General features: G+C 44.1%; 1 protein-coding gene across 1 annotated transcript; it reads right to left on the reverse strand.

Moving 5' to 3' along the window:
• Nucleotides 1–8,536: 8,536 nt before the first annotated feature.
• On the reverse strand, nt 8,537–20,341 carry RNF114 (ring finger protein 114). The gene is made up of 6 exons (XM_053250148.1): nt 20,079–20,341; nt 17,646–17,796; nt 14,999–15,105; nt 11,476–11,590; nt 9,619–9,726; nt 8,537–9,285 (listed from the first exon to the last, which is right to left on the reverse strand). Exons 1-6 carry the CDS (start codon nt 20,213–20,215, stop codon nt 9,220–9,222), a joined length of 684 nt encoding a protein of 227 aa, XP_053106123.1. The 5' UTR covers nt 20,216–20,341; the 3' UTR covers nt 8,537–9,219.
• Between the last annotated feature and the right edge of the window lie 96 nt (nt 20,342–20,437).

Below are 20,437 nucleotides of genomic sequence, written 5' to 3' on the forward strand. Positions count from 1 at the left end.
ATTATGACAGCAATGAATGGTAAGTCTCTACCTTAACGGCCAAGTTGAAGACAGATCATTCTGGAGAGAATCTCTCTATGTGGTCGCTAAGAGTAGACACTGACTTGACAGCACTTAATCAATCAAGCCATATTCTCAGATCTCCATTAGACTTCTTTACAGTCACTACTGGAGAAGCCCAAGGTGATGCAGAAGGTCCTATAAATCCGTCTTTCAACATATGGGTTAACTCTTCCTTCACTGAGGCCTGATATGCCAAAAGAATCAGACGTGGAGGCTGTCTCACTGGCACACTCCCAGGCGTCAGTACAGTCCTTTGGGGCATTTGATCATATATTCTAATCTCTTGACCGGAGACTGAAAAAACACTTGCATTTTATAGGAGTGTCTGTTCCAATTGCTTTTTTAGCAGTGCCATCGACTGTGGCTTCTGTCAAGTTAACGGCCAGTTCTCTTACTGATGTAGCAGCTGCACAGTCCTTAACCTCCACATCTTGGAGGAGCACTGAGACACATGTTACTTTAGACACTATCCCAAATGACTGATTCTTGGCAAGTTGTATTTCCTGATCTGTCATATTTAGTGCTCTAACCCAAAATTTCCCTTTAGGCCCAGCTTGAAACAGGGTCCTGCTGAGCAACAGGCCTGGATGGATAGTGCTGGACTCGAACACTCCAATTCTTCACCACAACTGTTTACTTTCAGGGGTATCAGGGCATGATCTCTAGGTTTGACCAGTTTATTCTTGGCCAGTACTGGGTGTACTTCTACCCCACCACCATGGTGCCTAGGGAGACGTCTCCCAACAGCCTGGAGTGGTGCTCCCAGACAGCTTGATTTCCTAGCATCCAGAGGCAGGGGAGGTATCTGAACATTGTCCAAATGTGTTTTACTAACACTCTAGGCATGGTCATGATGCTCCTGAAGAAAATCCACCCCAAGAACAACTTTACTTGAAATATTGGCAGTGATGATAAAGGTCCAAGCCACCTAATGGCACAGTGGGGAAATGCTTGACTAACAAGCAGAAGGTTGCCAATTCGAATCCCCGCTGGTACTATATCAGGCAGCAGCAATCTAGGAAGATGCTGAAAGGCATCATCTCATACTGCACAGGAGGAGGCAATGGTAAACCCCTCCTGTATTCCACCAAAAAGAAAGCCACAGGGCTCTGTGGGCGCCAGGAGTCAAAATTGACTTGATGACACACTTTACCTTTATAAAGGTCCAAACCACCTAATGGCACAGTGGGGAAATGACTTGATTAGCAAGCCAGAGGTTGCTGGTTCGAACCCCTGCTGATATGTTTCCCAGACTATGGGAAACACCTATATCAGGCAAAAGCAATATAGGAAGATGCTGAAAGGCATCATCTCATACCGTGCGGGAGATGGCAATGGTAAACCCCTCCTGTATTCTACCAAAGACAACCACAGGTCTCTGGTCTCCAGGAGTCGACACCGACTCGATGGCACAACTTTACTTTTACTTTAGTATTCCGAGAACCCAAGTGCACTGGGAGTTCAACTGCTCCAGTTGCTGGCAGTGGCTGATCACTGATGGTCACCAAGTTAACTCTAGCTGCATCCACTGCCGTTCTGTTCAGGGGGGTGTTCACACTATGAATGAGGCTTATTTCAGAACCAGAGTCCAACAACATAGAGGTTTCCCAATCTCCCCTTTCACATAATAGCAGGAGCCTGGGCATCCTTTCCTCAAGGCCGTTCTTATTTATTTATTATTTTACATATTTTTATACCGCCCCAAACTTACAGTCTCTGGGCGGTTTACAACAAAGACAAAAAGTTAAAACATTGGTTAAAATAAATGACAACAAAAAGTTAAAACATTACAAGAACTTAGAACCTTAAAACAATATTTTAAAATCAAGTTAAAACTATCAAAATGGTATTTAATTAAAAGCCTGGGTGAACAAATGTGTCTTTAAAGATTTTTTTTAAATGGTCAGAGAAGGAGAAGCTCTTATTTCAGCAGGGAGCACGTTCCAAAGCATCGGGGCTGCAATGGAGAAGGCCCGTCCCTGAGTAGCCACCAGACGAGCTGGTGGCAGCTGCAGATGGACCTCTCCTGATGATCTCAATAGGCGGTGGGGTTCACGCCAAAGATGTTCTCTTAAATACCCAGGGCCCAAGCCCTGATGGTGGTCCTCCTATGACAGCAGCTTCTCACTTCCCTGAGGCAACTTGCCAGGGCTGGGGCAATTCCTCTTCCAGTGCTCCCCCCACCCCACACTTTCAACCAATATCTATTGGTTGGGGATTCTCCCAGGGGTGGGGGCTGCTTTCGGCTTCCTCTGCCAGGACCGCTTATGGAGTCCTTGCACCTGGGCCTTCTCTAACTGCTGAGCCACCACTGTGGCACGTTGTTCCTGGAAGGTTGTGGAATGCATGCAAGAATCACACTGGAGCTGGGACTTGGCAGCAGCCGCCATCTTAAAGGAAGCACCCATCTCCACTTCTGCAGTCCGTACCCTACGCACAATAGATTTCTCTAGACTGACACATACCTTAATCAGCAGGCCTTGCAGCTCACCTGAGAGGCCATTTGTGAATCGGCTTTTTATACCAGAGTCTTTCATGGCTTGCCACTGAGTACAGGCCCCTCTCTGCATAGAAAGTTCTACATTTGGTTAAGCCAGAACTGCAGAACGGCCTCAACTGCATCCTCCCCCAGGCATGGAGGAGCAGGAAAAGCCTGCACAGAGCCCAGAGATACACAAGCAGGAGATTCCCCTCCCAGCCTCCTCCTAGCTTGCCATTCCCTCCAATTTCGCAAGAGTGCCAAGACCCCTTCATAATGGCCCTTCAAGTGCTAACAGAGTTGCTGACAGGATTCACAATCTGTACTTGGCCACTGCAGGTAGAACTTTTTGGCATCACCCTCCAAAAGACCCAGCAAGGTACTGTGCACCCGTCCGATCTGTCTACTCATTTACAGATGCAAGGAGTTCAAAATCCATCAAGTACTCACTGATCGTAGGCTCATCTGCATGACCAGAAAATTTCTTCACAGGCAATAAGGCGCTTGCCATCTTGAAGCTGCTGCCATTATTTGTAATACTGGTTTAACAGGAGAACTGTATTACGGACCTGCAAGTCTTCACACAGACCTCACTTGGGAGGGAAACTCTCTCAAAGAACCAACAACAGATCAGAACAGAACAGCTAAGACAAAATACAGAACCTTACTAAATAGCAAAACATGGAACAGCACCGCTTATTGGTCAGCAGTGTTACAGTACTTACACAATCATCACATTACTATGTCAGGCAGTTTAGAAGTATGACAGACATATTTGTTAAAAAGGACATTGTTAAAAACTCTATGGAGGTGAGAGATAACCTACTGGATCAGTCCTATTCTGCAGGCAGTGTACATGCAAAAAGAGTCAAGCCCTTCCTCTCTCTGAAATAAGGTCAACGAAGGGAGGATTTGGAGTTTGATGACGTAGACCTGTGCAGGGAGAGGAGTCTGGGCATAAATGCAAGGGACAGAGAGCAGAAATAGAAAGTGAAACAAAAAGTAATTGAAGAGCACTTGCATGCGGAAGCAAGTTCCAATTTCCCTCTCTGGCAGATCCAAGATAGGGCTGAGGGAGACTCCTGCCTGCAACCTTGGAGAAGCTGCTGCCAGTCCGTGTGGACAATGCTGAACTCGATGGACCAATGGTCTGACTCAGTAGAAGGCAGCTTCCTTTGTTCTTATATTAAAGTGCTCCTAAGGAAGCTTGTTCTGTGTGTACACGTACGTGAACACACACACACACCTCATTAGAGAAGGTAAACCCCTATCAGCAGGTGACAAAAGACCCCAACCATTTGGAAATATTTTAATGATGCTTCTGTACCTGTGTTACAATAGGCATGCTTGTGCAAAATGCAAAGAATGCAAAGAAATGCAAAACTTGGTTGCCCAAATAGAATAGTATAATGAGAAGTTCTCCTACTTTGAAGCTAGTGCAGGAAGCAGGTGAACATGCAGCAAGTGTTTTTCTGCTTCAGAACTAAGTGGCCAAATCATTCCATTTTTTTGATGCAAGTCTGAAAAAAATATAGTGTACACCTGCCTTCTAAGAATCAGACAATAAGAATGCACTTTCTAGGAAATGATTAATTAGAATCTTAACTAGTAGTGATGTAAATCATTAGACGCGAGTCTTCCCGAGAAGCTATTTAAATGGATTTTTATTTACATCAAATCACCCTAGCACAAAGTAGAATTTTGAGAGTGCACGTTGGCCAGCAGAGAAAACGCTAAGGAGAACAAATATATTTTAGCACATGTTCTATGTCCCTATTTCCCCATTCAGGTGAATGAGAAAGTAGGGGCATGTTGGCAGGTATGCGTGTTTTTTCCATAGTAGTCCATCCAACCCAAAAGCTTCTACATTTTATAAAGAACTGCAAGAGCGCTCTCTGCTGTTTGAACATTAATGTCTTTGTGACAGTGGAAAAACTGCAGGCTTTGGAGGCTTTCCCAACATGCCACACTTTGTCCCATAAAGGTTAGCATTTACATCAAAATGTTTTGTGAACTAAAACCCACTTCACTTAGTCCAAGTAGTGTTTTTCCTCAGCAAGTTAGAACGCATGTACACAGGGGTGGGGGGAGAAAATTCATTCATTCATTCATTCATTTTGATTTCTATACCGGCCTTCCAAAAATGGCTCAGGGCGGTTTACACAGAGAAATAATACATAAATAAGATGGATCCCTGTCCCCGAAGGGCTCATAATCTAAAAAGGGGAAAAAAGACAGACACCAGCAACAGTCAATGGAGGTACTGTGCTGGGGGTGGTTGGGGCCAGTTACTCTCCCCCTACTAAATAAAGAGAATCACCACATTAAAAGGTGCCTCTTTTGCTAAGTTAGCAGGGGTTGCAACCATCGAGTCAGAAAACCATGCTCTGCAGGTACTAGTCTGCAACATATTTATGTAAAACTCAAATGAATATAAAATATGCCCAGAGACCATTCCACAAAAACAGTTATGGGTACTAAATATTAATTAATTAATTTAACCATTTAAATTAGCAAAGCAATGCTTAAGATTTTATTTACACTGCTCTGAGTTCCTCAGAGGAAAAGTGGGGTACAAGTATAAAAATAAGTGTATATTATTTTTATAATATTAAAAATTTAAATTTTTACACTTATATCCCACTTTTCCTCCGAGGAGCTCAGAGCAGTGTAAATAAAATCTTAAGCATTGCTTTGCTAATTTAAATGGTTGGAAAGCAAGAGAATACCTTAGTGCCAATCAAATCCTCTACTAGTATGTATAATAAAACTCCCCGATAAATTTAAGTTTAGCAATTGCATCTCCCTTTGAAGTGGTTGTGTTTGAGAATAGACATTCAGGCTAGCAGCAGATTGTTCTAGACACTCAAACATTCTCCCACTGATTTCTAAATGCTGTTTTTAGGGCCAGTTCTGTATCTTTTCATTTTCATAAAGTCCAACTCATTTGCCCTCTGTACCCAGCCAGAGGGCACTGATGGCAGATGATTGTATGTTAGACAAGGCAGCCAATCCTGTGGTGTGACTGATATTAAAGCCCTATAATAGTGTTGTCCAGGATGAAATGGCGACAGATCTGTCCTCTGCACCAAACCCAGACAATACTGTTATGGGAACAAACCCCACTATCAAGAGCTCATTCACCTCACTCAATACAACACAAGATTCCTGTACGTGTTTACTGAAATATAAATACACTTTACACAGCAACCATCTGAGTGGCTATAACCACAAACATAAGCTCAGCTGCCTAGGATTCTGAGTAGTTGGTTCACAGTTCATTGCAAACTTGTTTTCACATATTCCTCTGAATGCAAGTCAGGCCTGAAAATATATTTACTCCTACCTTGCACAATATTGGTTTACTCCATTTTGTACAATGCTCAAGACATGACTTTCTTACCGGTTCCTTGAAACTGAAACAAAGTTGTGTCCAAAGATTGGGTTACTCGGTTATCTACCCTTAGTCCAGATACCCATGCATCAGAACTGTGCAATCAGCTGATACATTCAGACTACCTGCATCTTAATACAGGATTTAAGCAGCAAGGTCCACATTCAAATTTGTATTATCAAAGTATCCATTTCTACCTGCAGACCTCACTTTGGCAAAGTGTGTGGGATTTTCTATGCCTAAGTGTAATCAGACTTTTGTGCAGAGCACTTAAACTGGTTCTTTTTTATATATGCACACACACAGATCATTTAGGGGAATGAATGGACACATCTTATGCTTATGGAAGATCACAGATCAGGAATACACCAACTAAAGGGCAGTTTGGAAAGGGTCTTTTGATAAGCAGAGGTAAGTGTAGCTCCTTTAAAAGACTGGGATTAAATGCAGATGGGATGAAGTATGCAACAGTCCCTATCATATATATGTATGTAACGTCTACACAGTCATCTGGACTTCAGGGTAAAACCTACAGAGGTGGTTCAATAGAGGATATCTTAAGAACATAGTAGTGTGTGTTGTCGAGTTGGTGTCGACTCCTGGCAACCACAGAGCCCTGTGGTAGAATACAGGAGGGTTCTACCATTGCCATCTCCCACGCAGTATGAGAGGATGCCTTTCAGCATCTTCCTATATTGCTGCTGCCAAATATAGGTACCAGCAGGGATTCGAACTGGCAACCTCTGGCTTGCTAGTCAAGTCACTGCCCCACTGTGCCATAGGGTTGCCTTATACCGAGTCAGACCATTGGTCCATCTAGCTCAGTATCGTCTACACACAACTGGCAGCAACTTTAGTGCTGTGGGCAGGAGTCTCTCTCAGAGGTATCTTGAAGATGCCAGGCAGGGAACTTGGAACTTGCAGCACACAAGCATGCAGATGCTCTTCCCAGAGTGGCCCCATTCCCTAAGGGGAATATCGCAATAGTACTCACATGTAGTCCCCCATTCAAATGCAAACCAGGGCAAGCCCTTCTTAACAAAGGGGAAAAATTGTGCTTGCTACCATAAGACCAGCTCTCCTCCCTTAGATTCCACACATCCTTTGCTTTACAGTAGTTGATGCTTGGCAAAAAACAAACAAACCCCAAAATGTCACCAGACTGGACTCTATTCATTATTGCTGCTCCTATGACAGCCATCTGCACTTCCCATAGCAAGAAACACATTTCCATACATTAGATTCAGTTGTTTATTTACATATTCATTAAAAGTCAGAATACAGTTTTGGAGTTCTAAAATTCTCATTAAAGTTACTAGAAGTGCACTTAGAATACAGAAACAGGAGTTTTGATATGTTCATGTGTTAGGATACTCTGTAATTATGAGTACTGTAGCTAGAGGGCAAAAGTGTTCCCACTTTTTGAACTACTGAAAGACAATGGCCAAAATCCAGAGAGGCCTACATGCATGCAGAAGGCACTTTCGTGCATGTATGAAAAGCTAGCCAGTTTCCTTCTGGCTGCACAGCCCGTCCCATCCCGAATGCTGTTCTAAAGCATCCCTCGACCTCATGAGCTGCTTGTGTGGAATCATAAAGGGCTATGGTTCAAAGGGAAGCTTGAAAAGCTGTGGGAGACCCAATCCAAAATCCCTTAGAATGCCTTGATGCAAACACACTCAAGGATGGGACAGGAATCCGGGCAACCATGGGCTTTTTGATATAGTGACAGGGGATTAGGCAGCCTTAGAAAGCTTTCCAAGGATGGAAGCACAAGCGGTTGGCAGGTCAGTTCAGCATCAGGACACCAGGCTCAGATCCAACACGTAATGATTGGTCCAAGGCCATCAATAGATTCCCAACCACCATCTTCCAAAAGTCCGTCGTACCACAAATACTTCAGCTGCAGATTTCAAGACTGTGCACTTGTCAGGCTATGCCTACTGAGTTATGCAAATGAATTAGCTCTGCCACCACACCCCACACAGCAGTTTCAGTTATCACCATTGGTGCAGAGACAGCTACTGAATGTGCCCCCACTGGATGAGATTAAGGGCATGTCGTTTGCTAGACTCGACTAGATGGTAATACATTCAAGAATGCTCACTATACAAATGTCAGTGTATTGGACCATAAGATGTGAGAATTGAGCCTCCAATTCACTGCACAGCATTTGAACCACAGCAGCCTAAGAATTCAGGATGTGGGCATGTGCATAAACTTAGCAAACATGGACAGTCCGCATGAACCTCATGTAATTTCATGCAATTACATTTTTGTATTGCAAACAGAACTGTAGTTTACATGAAATACAGCAGTCCAACATTTGCTATACTCAAGGAACCAGGTGCTAAGGCTTACTCCATTTACCACTACCAAATCATTCTGAACTCTAGGCAGAGAGGTAGAAATAGAAGGGCATCAGTGTTGCCTCTAACAGGGATTCCCAGATGATGTTGATTACAACTCCCAGAATCCCTAGCTGCAATGGCTTTAGCTTGGGGATTCTGGGAGCTGTAGTCAACATCTGGGAATCCCTGTTAGAGGGAACACTGAAGGGCATATTTGAGTTTAGGAAGTCAGAACACACATAATCCAAGTCACACTTCGCAAATGAACTTTATATATGTCAAGAGATAGAAAAATAAGTTATCAAGAAAGCAGTTAACCTTAACCAATTACCTCTAAACTTACAGAAGCAAGTCCAGCAGAAGATACTGTACAATTGCTGAACTAAAACATAGGCCTACTATGAAAGTGTAGTAACTTGCTCACAGCTAGACTATATGCAATGTTTAAGGGCTAACTGAACTAGCTTTTGTAAATCCAGAAATGGAGTCACGTCTGCCATTTGTCTAGAGAAATCATGAAGTTAAAACCTGCTTCCAATATCTAAGTCTAATAACCAGGTCTTCCACATCTCAAGTAAGTTTGAGTTTCTAAAGGCTGGTCCATGTTCAAGACTGCAACAACATCTGAGGAGGGTGGTCACAGGCCAAGTTATTGCAATGCTCCTGGAGAGTTAGTCTGTAGACCTCAAAAGAACTGAAGGGAAGGAAAATCAAAGTAGAGAAGACTATCCTAAAGTTAGCTGGAAGGAACAAAGGCATCCTGCAGCAGATGGGCAGCAAGGGAAGGACCACTAGAAGAGATGGCAAAGCAATGCGTATGGATACAGCAGGAACCAGAACCCAGAGACACGGTTTACTTTTAAGTTTATGGATGCCCAAGATTCTTGGAGGCAAGTAGTGTCTGTGGCGCATTTCCCTATTAAGCATTTTGTTCATTGATCTCTCAAGGAACGCAACAGAACTTGGGCCATCATATCATCTTCATCAGCATCATAATCCTAGGGAAAAAAGTATGCATGAGTAAGGGTTTCATAAGTCCCAGTCCTGATGCAGCTAGATTCCCTATCACTTTCTGTTTCCCTACAACAGCATGTTAATAGTAACAGACTGCTCTATGGAAACCCCCCAAGTTTTTGTACATGGCTCAAGGTCCAATGATGGCTTTGTATACTTTGTGTTGTCATATCGGCTGATCTGTGATGTGGCACATGCTCCCATTGAAACAACAACTCCTCTCATCAGAAGAGAGATGCAAAAGGGGATTCTAAATATAAAATTCCCAGCAGTTTCTTATTTAATTCTCAGGAGGACTTTTTGCAGTTGTTACTTACCACAAATGTATCATAGGAAAACTGATGTCGTCGCTGGAGATGTTCCATGAAGTTAGCGCTTCTATAGTTTGGGTCTCCCCATGGCATGGAAGCACAAATTGGGCATACCTGGAAAAAATCAACAGTTTAAATAACCTCTTCCCCTTAAGATATTTGTATCTAGCCAGCATGCTTTCTGAACTCTAGCTAATAAAGTCACTTTTCAAAGGCACTTCTGTCCACACAAGGAAAACACTAGATTTTCACCAGCTCTCCACATGACATCTGCAGCCCACACCCAACATCACATGCTATTCTGAGGGAAGCCTGACCCTTAAGTCTGGCTTATCGGCGAGCACAAGGAGAGCCCTGTTGTAGAAGCAGAACTCCACTTATGGTTCTCTGACTACGAGCCAAATTTTTTTTATTTTGAAGGAAGTCCTGCTACTTGCAGTATAACTGAAGTTAAGCCAAGTACAGGTGAACCCCGTTATCCACAGGGATTCCGTTCTTTCCTACAACTGCAGATAACGGAATCGTGGATAATGGGGCTTTAAAACCAACTAGCCGACCCGCACAGAGCATCTGTGCGCTCTTTGGGGCTGGCTGTTCCCCACTCCCATCCCACTCCCTCCCCACACGGAGTTCTTTACTTCTGCTGCCACAGGCCTTACTGGGCAGCCAAAAAGGGCCCTGCTGCTGCAGCTCCTCCTCCTGGGCAGCAAACAAGGAAGTTTCACCGCCCGGTTCCCTCCCGCCCCGGTCTCCCACGGGCCGGGCGGGCCCGCCGCCTGGCAGGCCCGCCGCTGGGCCAAGTACCGGCTCCGCAGCCTGCCACGCCTCCCAGTCCCAGCAGGCTGGCCCGCCACCATCGCAGCCTTGCCCCCACAGCCAGTCCTGTAAGCCCGCCGCCGGGTCAAGTACCGGTTCTGCGGCCCGCCGCTGGCCTCCCAGTGCCAGTGAGTCCCAGCAGGCCGGCCACCGCCACTGGCATGCGCATCGACCAATCAGGTGCGTCTGCTGCCCAGCCAATCAGCTGGGTTGCCGGGATGCATCCCCACAGGCAACTTTACGAGAATTAAATATATGGATGGGATGGGGGAGGGTTCCTGGAGACTGGAAAATTGGCTCCATAACATGAAAAGTGAGGTAGTATAAGGACTAGCAGCAGTTATGGCAGAGTTGTGACTAAATGCTAATTTAGGAGGAAAAAATTCAAATAAGTAGGACACCTGACAAGTCATGCAACTTGGAACACATTGCTCCTAGCAAATGAGCTATTCTTCTAAGTTAGCTAGTCTGAATTAAATTTTCATAGAAAGTGACAACACTTGAAAGAATAATCAAGTTATAGGTTCTCTTTTCAAGCATTGAAAAGCAGACACATAAAAATATAAAGTGAAGTGGCCAGAGAGTCAGACTTTGACCAGGGAGATTTCCACTAGACCAAATTCACTGAGCAAAATCTCACACCCTGGGTTCATAATATTTTAATACTGACACACAAATTAGTGTTTTAATATATCACTGAAGGCAAGAGATTACATTTGTATTTGCTAACATGAGAGCTTATTTCTAGAGTTATTTTAAAGAAAACCCTAAGAGATTAGATTTCATTAGATAAATGGAGTGGCTTTAATAGTTTAGAGCAGGCTTCCCCAAACTGCGGCCCTCCAGATGTTGCTGAACTACAACCCCCAGCATACCCAGCCACAATAAATAGTGGCTCAAGTTCAGCAACATCTGGAGGGCCGCAGTTTGGGGACGCCTGGTTTAGAGTCTAAAGCTTCAAGGAAAATACTTCATAATTGAGACAACAATAACTTATTCTAAATATATGAGTTAGGCTGGGCTGTGAAGAGAAATATAAATAATTACCACTCGTTTTGCATCCATGCTGTGATACTTTCTGCAGTGTTCAACCAGTCCTTCCTGGTCCAAGTTTCTCTCATTGCAGTAAGGACATGGAAATGTAAACCTATTTGGAACACTCCTGGAGAAACAGAGTATAAGGCCTTTTGAAACATTACATTAATAAAGCAAGGCTTCCAATTTTGCTGCAAGCTAACTCTACATGCAATACAGACACAACAACAACATCCTGCACTCAAGTACTATACAGGCCTAGATACAGGGGCGTAACTATAATAGGGCAAGGGGAGACAGTTGTCTGGGGACCCACTGCCTTGAGGGGCGCTCCAGAGGCAAGTCACATGACTGACTCCCCCAGCCGCGCATCTGCCTGGGTTTCCTTCAGTTGTATTCAGCCTCCTAAATTGATGTGAGTGTTAAGACCTGGAGCTACCAGAACAGCATGTCTTTCTCTGGTCCCATTTTAAAATCTTGCCTCTGGGCACACTACAACCTTGTTACGCCCCTGCCTAGATACTAGACAGGGTGGATTTGATTTAAATCAAACTGATTTAAATCACGATTTAAATAACGATTTAAATCACTAGCAGGGTGGATAAAAATCAAAAAAATCCGATTTAAATTAAAAAAATCCGATTTTTTGATTTAAATCGGATTTTTTTGATTTAAATCGGATTTTTTTGATTTAAATCGGATTTTTTTGATTTAAATCGGATTTTTTTGATTTAAATCGGATTTTTTTTATTTTTATCCACTCTGCTAGTGATTTAAATTGTGATTTAAATCGTAATTTAAATCAGTTTGATTTAAATCAAATCCACCCTGAGAACCCTCCAAACATGGAGAAGCAGCTCAAACATCTAATGCTTAGTTTTTGCTGCTCTTACCACATGAAACACAAACACTGACAGAGCACCACTACTTTGGTAACCACATTCTATATGCAGAGTATACAGCAAACAGGAAACAGCTAGAAGTACCTTCCCCAAACACGGAGTTTATGTGTTTTCCACTTGGGAAAGTGGAAGTCATCACTACAGCCAGTTCATTGGCTACTGAAATATTCGACTGTGCTGCAACTGACTGGTATCTCAGAAGGCATACCAACCCCAACTAGGGATGTGCACAAAACAGATCTTGTGTTTTCTTTTGAGCTCGAAACAAAACGCAGATGTATGAGATGTTTTGTTGAAATAGCCGGTTTGATCGCTTTTCCAACAGACCCAAACTTGAAACGTTTTGAGTGTTTCAGCCAGAGGGAACAATGGGGAAACTTCAAACACCCCATAGGTAGTTCCAAGGGACACTCAAGTGGGTTGGGTGGTAGAGCATGATGGGTGCTACCTTCAAAAGAAATGGGCAAGCAAGCGATTTTTAACGAATTTTAACATTTCCCCAAACCCTCATAGAATCCTGTGGGGGTTTGGGGGAAAGGTTAAAAATGTGTTAGAAGTCACCTGCTTGCCCATTTCTTTTGTGGGTTAGGTGGTAGGTAGCACGCAGGGTGGATTTGATTTAAATCACGATTTAAATCACTAGCAGGGTGGATAAAAATCAAAAAAATCCGATTTAAATAAAAAAAATCTGATTTTTTTAAATTTAAATCGGATTTTTTTGATTTTTATCCACCCTGCTAGTGATTTAAATCGTGATTTAAATCAAATCCACCCTGGTAGCACCTATCATGCCCTACCACCCAACCCACTTGGGTGGCCCTAGGAGTTACCTATGGGGAGCAATGGGGTGTTTCAAGTTTCCCCATTGTTCTCTATGGCCGGAACAAGCTGCACACACGTTTTGCATTGCAAATTGCAATGCATTTTACAACCCTGCCTTGAAAAACACAGTAAAATAGAATCTGTCCCTCCCAACACAGAACATACATTTCAAATACAGTCCAAAAATGGCCAAAAAAGAACCACTGACCCAGAAGCCACTGCCAGCCACAGTGCCTGCACTGCAGAAACATCATTGCCACAAACTGCTCTCTTACAAACAATTACAACACCTTACTTTCTAGCATTGCAGCAGCTGCCACAGCAGCACCCTTACTTAACAGTAAGCATAGCCATAAGCTCAACTAGAGCAACTTCAGCCACATTTTGATTGAGTACACTTTGCAAAGCAGAGCAGAGCAGAGCAGTGAGTGAAGCACAAGTTAGCGTCAAGGTCAGACATGAAGCCATCACAGCAACCACCAAAAAATATCACACACAAAGCTGCCACTGTCCATTTCTTGCCACAACACTATCTCACAAACCAAACCACAACTCAAGGCAGGCAGGCACCTAAGTTCTGCTTTTGTCAATCTTGAGATCCAGCAAAACCAGGTGGTTTATAGCAGCAATAGCACAGCATACTACACTGAATGCTGAGAGAAGAAAACTACAAAAGCAAACCCTCCTTCCTCCTCTCCCAATGTATCCTCTTATTCAAGAGGGGCACACTATAATATAAGGGCTCTCTCTGACTCCCAGTCCCTTTGAATATATTTTGAAATTCCCTTATTTTGGGCTCCCTCCTTCCTCCCCCAAGCTAATAAGGGAACAGCTGCCCATGACAACACCTGATCTCTATGATAACAAGACAACCAAGAGTTTGCAAGCCAGTGCCAGAAATCAGCAAGGGAAAAACAGGCCTCCAAAATGGCACTTGAAATGCCTCCATTGAAATTGGATTGTTTTTTTCAGAGCTCAAAACAAGTCCTTTATTTAAAGGGCAAATTGCTTCGAGCTCGAAACACTCAAAATGGCCCACTGTGAGTCAGAATGTTTTTACATCAACACATTTTGCACATCCCTAACCAACCTACCCCATCCCATGCCTGTTAGGAGGCTGCATAGGCCTCTTGTTCCAACCCATGAACCATAAACCCACTCAGTCTGAGACAAGTGTCCCATCTCTCTCTGATGAGAGATATCCAAGAGCATGCAACCCCTCCCCTGCACAAGCTCTCATGTATACCAATGTTTATATTATCTGAACATCGCAGATGAGAACTGCTGCCTCTCCTTGAGCCCTCTGCATATGCCAGATGACTTTGGAGAATGTAATTGCCACCAACCCGAGAGGCTGGTTGGTAAGCCAGTGTTTGTAGACCCCTACTCATTGGTAACCGATGGAAACCTTTTCTTTCACTGGAATCCCACTTTTAGAATGGAGCAAGTCATGTTTCAATCCACTTTTCCTTTTCAATCCCCAACACACTGCCAATCCAGCAAAACAATTCATATCCTAGTTAGCATTTGGAGTTACAATTGTGGAAGCTTAAACAGACTTTGTCCAGCCATTAGAAATTCATCCAGCAAATGCCAACTGTGATCTTGACAGATCTGAAGTCACAAGACTAAACATGCAAATTAAAAGCCTGCCAGGAAGAGCATATCTGCCAACTTTCAAGTACTCTTCACTTTAAACAACTAAAACCTCCATGGTCATTTGAACACCCATACCCATGCCTCAGTTTCGAACTCTCATTTTACAGAGATGCTTCCATTCAAAAAAAATCATAACTCCACGGAGAAGTTACCTTGTATCCTGTGGTGGATCTTTAGTCACAGCTCTAACACCCTCCATAATGTAGTTCTGATATTTCATGCAAGAAGCTGCATGACTACGCAGCTTTGAGAGGTACATCTGTACAGAAGAGAAATCAAACCAAGATGCTTTTTAAGACAGCCAAAGCAGGTGCTTCAGACTAAATGCAAAGGAACATTTTCAGGACTGGATAAAATCATCCATTTGCTGCTCCAACAGCAAGTACAACAGACTAAGAGTCACAGTGTGTGCAGTTATACAAGGGGCACGTTAGGCAAAGCTAATCAGCAACTTTTCAGCAAGACGCCCTTACAATGATATGGATATCCAACACCTCGTTTACTTGACTGCTGTTCTGTCTTACATTTCATTCCCTGGAGATGCACAAGGCCGTTTCTCATACGTGCCAAGTTAGGTCTGCTAGCTCCTTTTTAATGCAATAGAATAAAATGAGTAAGTTGCTACATTATTGACTTTAATTTTTGCAGTAGAACAGTTACAAGGGAGAGAAAGGACAGCCTTGGAGTTTTGCTTCAGACAATTTATCTCCCCACGTTAGTTACTCTGAAATTAATTATTCAAAACTGAACTCTAGTATTCAGGTCAGAGAACAACTGGGTCCAACTCTTAATAGTCTTTCGTATTTCACTATGACAACATGTCTCATATGAAGTAAGGATGGACTTCCAGCAGCATGGGACATTCTTGCCAAGATTTTATCTAGAAGGTTGTTCAACTATAGCAAGCAGTCTTTGCCTGATGTTTAACCAATAGAACCAGAGATTCACCATACCTAGTTGAAGTTATCTGTAACATATTACACTTATATTCAAAATCCTAGGAGTGGTCACTGTGATTTCAATTTATAAATGAGAAAGCAGAGTGAAGCTTTCCTTCGCCTAGATAGGATCTGAACTCTCATTTACCAAATTCAACCCTTTAAAGCAATCAGTATTTTAACAATTCAGACTGTGCTAGTTACTTAAATGCCTCAGCTGGAAATCAGATTATCACATATATAACATTTAATATATGGTGCTTGTGTACAAGAGGAATGTTGATGATACAGTTAAAAGGGCTACATTAAAGGGAAGATGAAAGAGTGAAAACAAATACATTCAGTTTGGAGAGGCAGAACAGTTTGGAGAGAGCATTTGGTGGGGGGAGGGGGAAGACAGCAGTTTTACTGTTAGTTCCGCAAGACAGGTATCTGAACAAGGTATTTCAACAAATCAAGTTAACCTCAGAGCCCAGCTGTAGAACTGTATCGAAACCCTGATCTTTCCTGAACTGTAGTTTACCTATAGTTTTAGTTCTACAGCTCTGCAGTTCCTTCTCTGTCACAGAGCTATGGTCTCCTCATTAAGGTGTGTGTCTTTACAGTACAAAGGTATTGCCACTCATTAAAATTTAGTTTAAGGGAGTCACAAAATTGCCAAGTTCTATTCAAGATCAGTTATAAATAGTTGGCTTGTTTGCCAGTGTTTCCTGTAAGAGGGAAACCCAGATGTTGTTGACTACAGCTCCCAGAATCCCTAGCTGCACTGGGCTTTGGCTGAGGATGCTGGGAGCTGTAGTCAAGAACATCTGGGATTTTCTGTTAGAGGTAACACAGTTTGGCCCTTTAGGTGGCACACCACACTGTAAAGTTTACATTGCAGATCATTCTTTTAAGACATTAGTTTCTATCAGGGCTGCACAACATTAGCCCTTCAGCTGCTTTTACACTACAACTCCCGTAGTTCCCAGCCATGGTGCCAACAGTCAGCGACGAGGCAAGTTGTAGTCCAATTCAGGAGGGCTGAAGTTGTGCAGCCCTGGCTACTATAAAAAGCTTCCAGTTCTATCAGACCCACATCTGATACAACAAATCAGTGAAAACTGCATCAGGACATGTGTAAGTCTCATTGCCTGTTATAATGTTGGTGATCAAGTCATGAGCTTCATCTGTGGCAAGATCTGTACACTCGCTTCCTCCTGTAGCTAACAGGCCACACTACTAGGAATGTGCACCAGACCGGTCCGGGGCCATTGCAGAGGCCTCCGAACCAGTCTGGCGGTCCGGCACTGGGGGGCATGTGGCTTTAAGGGAGGGGGGTAGTACTCACCCCTCCCGCCGCTTTCCCCCCTCTGGCACACAACTTTATAGCAAAGATTTTGGGGCGCATGCGTGCTCTCAACTTCCGCTTTTGATGGGCAACGACGGGGGCAGGGGCAGCAGGGAGGAACGCTGCCGCCCCAAAATCTTTGCTATAAAGTTGTGTGCCAGAGGGGTACTACCCCCCTCCCTTAAAGTACTACCCCCAGTGCCAGACCACGCCTCCATGGTTCCATGCACATCCCAACTCACTACAGCACACAGCTGCAAGCCCCACTTTCCATACTATACTGAGGCAAAGTATTCACCCCTCTAGACACTTCTTTGAAAGTATTCAACTGGAACTTACTACACCTTGAAATTTAACACCAACAAGCAATAGTAGTACTAGGCAAACTAGCAGGGATGTCCCAATGTTACACTCAGGTGGAGTTTACCAGAATTTGACAGCTACCGTTCTAAGTGAGAAACATCAGTGTAAATTCACTTCTACCTAGATATTCATGCTATGTATGCATAAAATGATTCCAGCTTTTCATACTTTTTTATTGCAGCCATTGCAAGTAGTCTCTGTCATTTCAATTTGCTTTTCCAAGTCCAGAGCTCTGCTGCCATAAGCCAGGGTGCTGCGGCAAACTCCACAAACTGGCTTTTTCGGCTTAAGACACTCCTGAATGCACGGCATGCAAAAGCTAATATGGAAGAAAAATTAATATGTGAACATCCAAATTCCAGAGAAGGCAGCAAGTTCACCAACACACCCACATACACCAAAGGAAGTCACAAGCAATATATGACCCAGCAACACATCTATCCTCAACAGTGTAACCAAGCCTACAGTACTTCCTTGGCTTAATCAAGCCATCTCCACAAGTGCAGATCTATTCTGTACAGCTTAGACGCTTTAATCTATTTTGTCTCCACCACGCAATCATTTTTAAATTTAGACTAGAACAGAGAAGTGTGTCCTTAGTCAAAAGTTATATGCTTTACTTCAGGAGCAAGAGTACTTTCAGTTTCTATTCTGCTGTCATCTACATTTCCCAGAATCTCTTGGCTATGTGCCTACTGAATCAGTCTAGGTTCCTACTCCTTATAGTCTATTCCTTTATGTGCTTAAGCATCATAAAGTACTTGGATAATCAAAAGAAAGTGAGACACACCTATATAAATCAATGACTCACCTGGGTTTCTATTCCTATCATCTGCACTTCCCAAATCTCTTGCTCTTGTTGGAATCTATCTCCCAGTTGAAAGAATGTTCATTGTTATGACCAAACCAAAGGCTGATCAAGTGACCAACCCACCCACCCCCCACACACACTGCAATAAGGGCATCAGTTCTACAAACCTTCACCTAAATGATCAATCACCTGAACAAAACTGCTTTAAGGGGAAGACAAGGAACTAGTAAGCCAAAACAGAATTGGGAAGTAGCAGCTTCAGCAAGACCTAGGCCTCCTAAACTAGGACACCTTACTTCCTGGCAAGTAGCAGCTTCAGCAAGACTTAGGCCTAGGACACCTAAATTAATCTGCATTTCCCAGAAGTCGTGTTCTGTTTCGCAGTAAACAGACTTATTTTGAGTCATCTGAATGTTTTAAACGGGCTTTTTAAAGGAAGTTGAAAGCCTATCCAGCTTGCAGCCTAGCCCAACCTCTTCCTTAAAGTTAATAGGTCCAGGAGATGCACACCAGGGCAGGGGGAAAATAAGAGATATCTACGTTGGGGGGAGTTTCTTGGAGCCTATTCACATTGCCCTGCTAGAGGTGCCAACCAACTAGGGACTTTACAAAGGACATGTAACTATTTTGGGGACCAACTGACTTTTTGCATGTGTTTTGGTGTCCAAAGTTCTGGGGAGAAGCTAGAACATCATGTTTGCTCCAAACACTTTGCTTTCATGAGCAGCTTCTCTTCCTCCATCTCCTTCCCCTTCCTACAGACCATCCATCCAATGGGGAAGCCAGAGTGGAGATTATGCTTCAGTGGCAGGTTGCAGAGCCAGGGGATGGAGCACAGATAGGTGGACCCACAGGTGCATCTTACTTCCTTAATGTGGTGGCAGTGAGAAGTTAGCAGTTAGCTAACTAACTTTACTTAGTTAGCAGCTACCCCTGCTAACAGAGTTAAAAAGGCACCTTTTAAAGTGGCAAATCACTTCTCTTTGTCATGTGGAGAGCATCTGGCCCTATCCAACCCCAGCACAGCATTTCTTCAATGGCTGATGCTGGTATTACCTTTTGTTTCTTTTTAGATTGTGAGCCCTTTGGAAAATATCTTATTATTTACTTTTCTTTGAAAGTCGCTGCAAAACCTTCTGCTGAAAAGCCATATAAGGGTTTGTGGTCATGGAAAACAGCAAGTGAGTGGGATTCCGTGCATGCACCACTGCACCAGCATGCAAAGAGGCTGGCCCTACACGCTACCTGGCCACTCTGCCTCAAGCCAGGAGATGAAGCTGATGGCCTGGCTGGAGAAGGAGAACGACAGAGAAGTGGGGCGGGGGGGGGGGGGAGAGAGAACCTAACCAGGAGATTGATTTATGGTTAAGAAGTAGGGGAGTCCGCACTTAGACAGCAGACATGCAGCTCACTTGGTCATCAGCTTTACAGTAGTGAGCTGTATTTTATTCTCAAAATAACAATTTTTTTATCAAAATGAACCCATATAAGATCAATAAACATATGCAAATTTTATGCGAAGTGGAGACATTTTGGTGAAAGGCACCCTCTATTTCCACTTCTTAGGGGATCGATAGCAACTTTTATCGCCATCTGGACCTGGCAACCCGATGCCCTGCGCAAGTCACCCGCCTACTTCTCCTTCAGCCCCCTCAGGCTCAGCCCAAGGATCGCCTTCCCCCCCCCACTGTTGCCATGGCTACCATAACCCCCAAGGCCCTTCCCCACCAGCGGGGTCCTGCACCCCCCTCTCGCCCGCAGCCCCTCCCCCGGGCTGCCCCCACACTCACACGTGACCGCAGGGCGCCCGAACGGGGCTCTCGAACACCTCCAGACACACAGGGCAGGTGAAGCGGGAGAGCGGATCTAGCCGAGCTGCAGCACTCGCTCCTTCCGAGTACCTAGCGCTAGCCTCCGCCACCGCCATCCTACCCACGCGCACACTTCCGTAAACCTCGGCAGACAAACAGGCAGCGACAACGAAAGAAACAGCTGGGGCAGATTACGGCGGCCTATAAGGCCCACCGGCTTAGGCCACGCCCATCAAGCGGTGGACGGGGGGCAGTGCGCGCGCGCGCGGGAGGGGGTAGAGCCGCTTGTGTTTCGTCACGGGAACCACGCCGTCGCCTCCGTTCAAAAGCTTGGGAAT

This window comes from Hemicordylus capensis, chromosome 4 (assembly GCF_027244095.1).
Source record: "Hemicordylus capensis ecotype Gifberg chromosome 4, rHemCap1.1.pri, whole genome shotgun sequence".
NCBI lineage: Eukaryota > Metazoa > Chordata > Lepidosauria > Squamata > Cordylidae > Hemicordylus > Hemicordylus capensis.

What these genes read in the sequence shown, in the direction of transcription:
- RNF114 (XM_053250148.1), bottom strand. Translation starts at nt 20,215, where the DNA reads ATGGCGGTGGCGGAGGCTAGCGCTAGGTACTCGGAAGGAGCGAGTGCT. An exon ending in GCAATGGCTGCAATAAAAAA is followed by an intron (nt 15,106 to 17,645) that starts GTATGAAAAGCT and finishes TCTTCTGTACAG; the next exon opens with ATGTACCTCTCAAAGCTGCG. An exon ending in GCATGGATGCAAAACGAGTG is followed by an intron (nt 9,727 to 11,475) that starts GTAATTATTTAT and finishes GATTTTTTCCAG; the next exon opens with GTATGCCCAATTTGTGCTTC.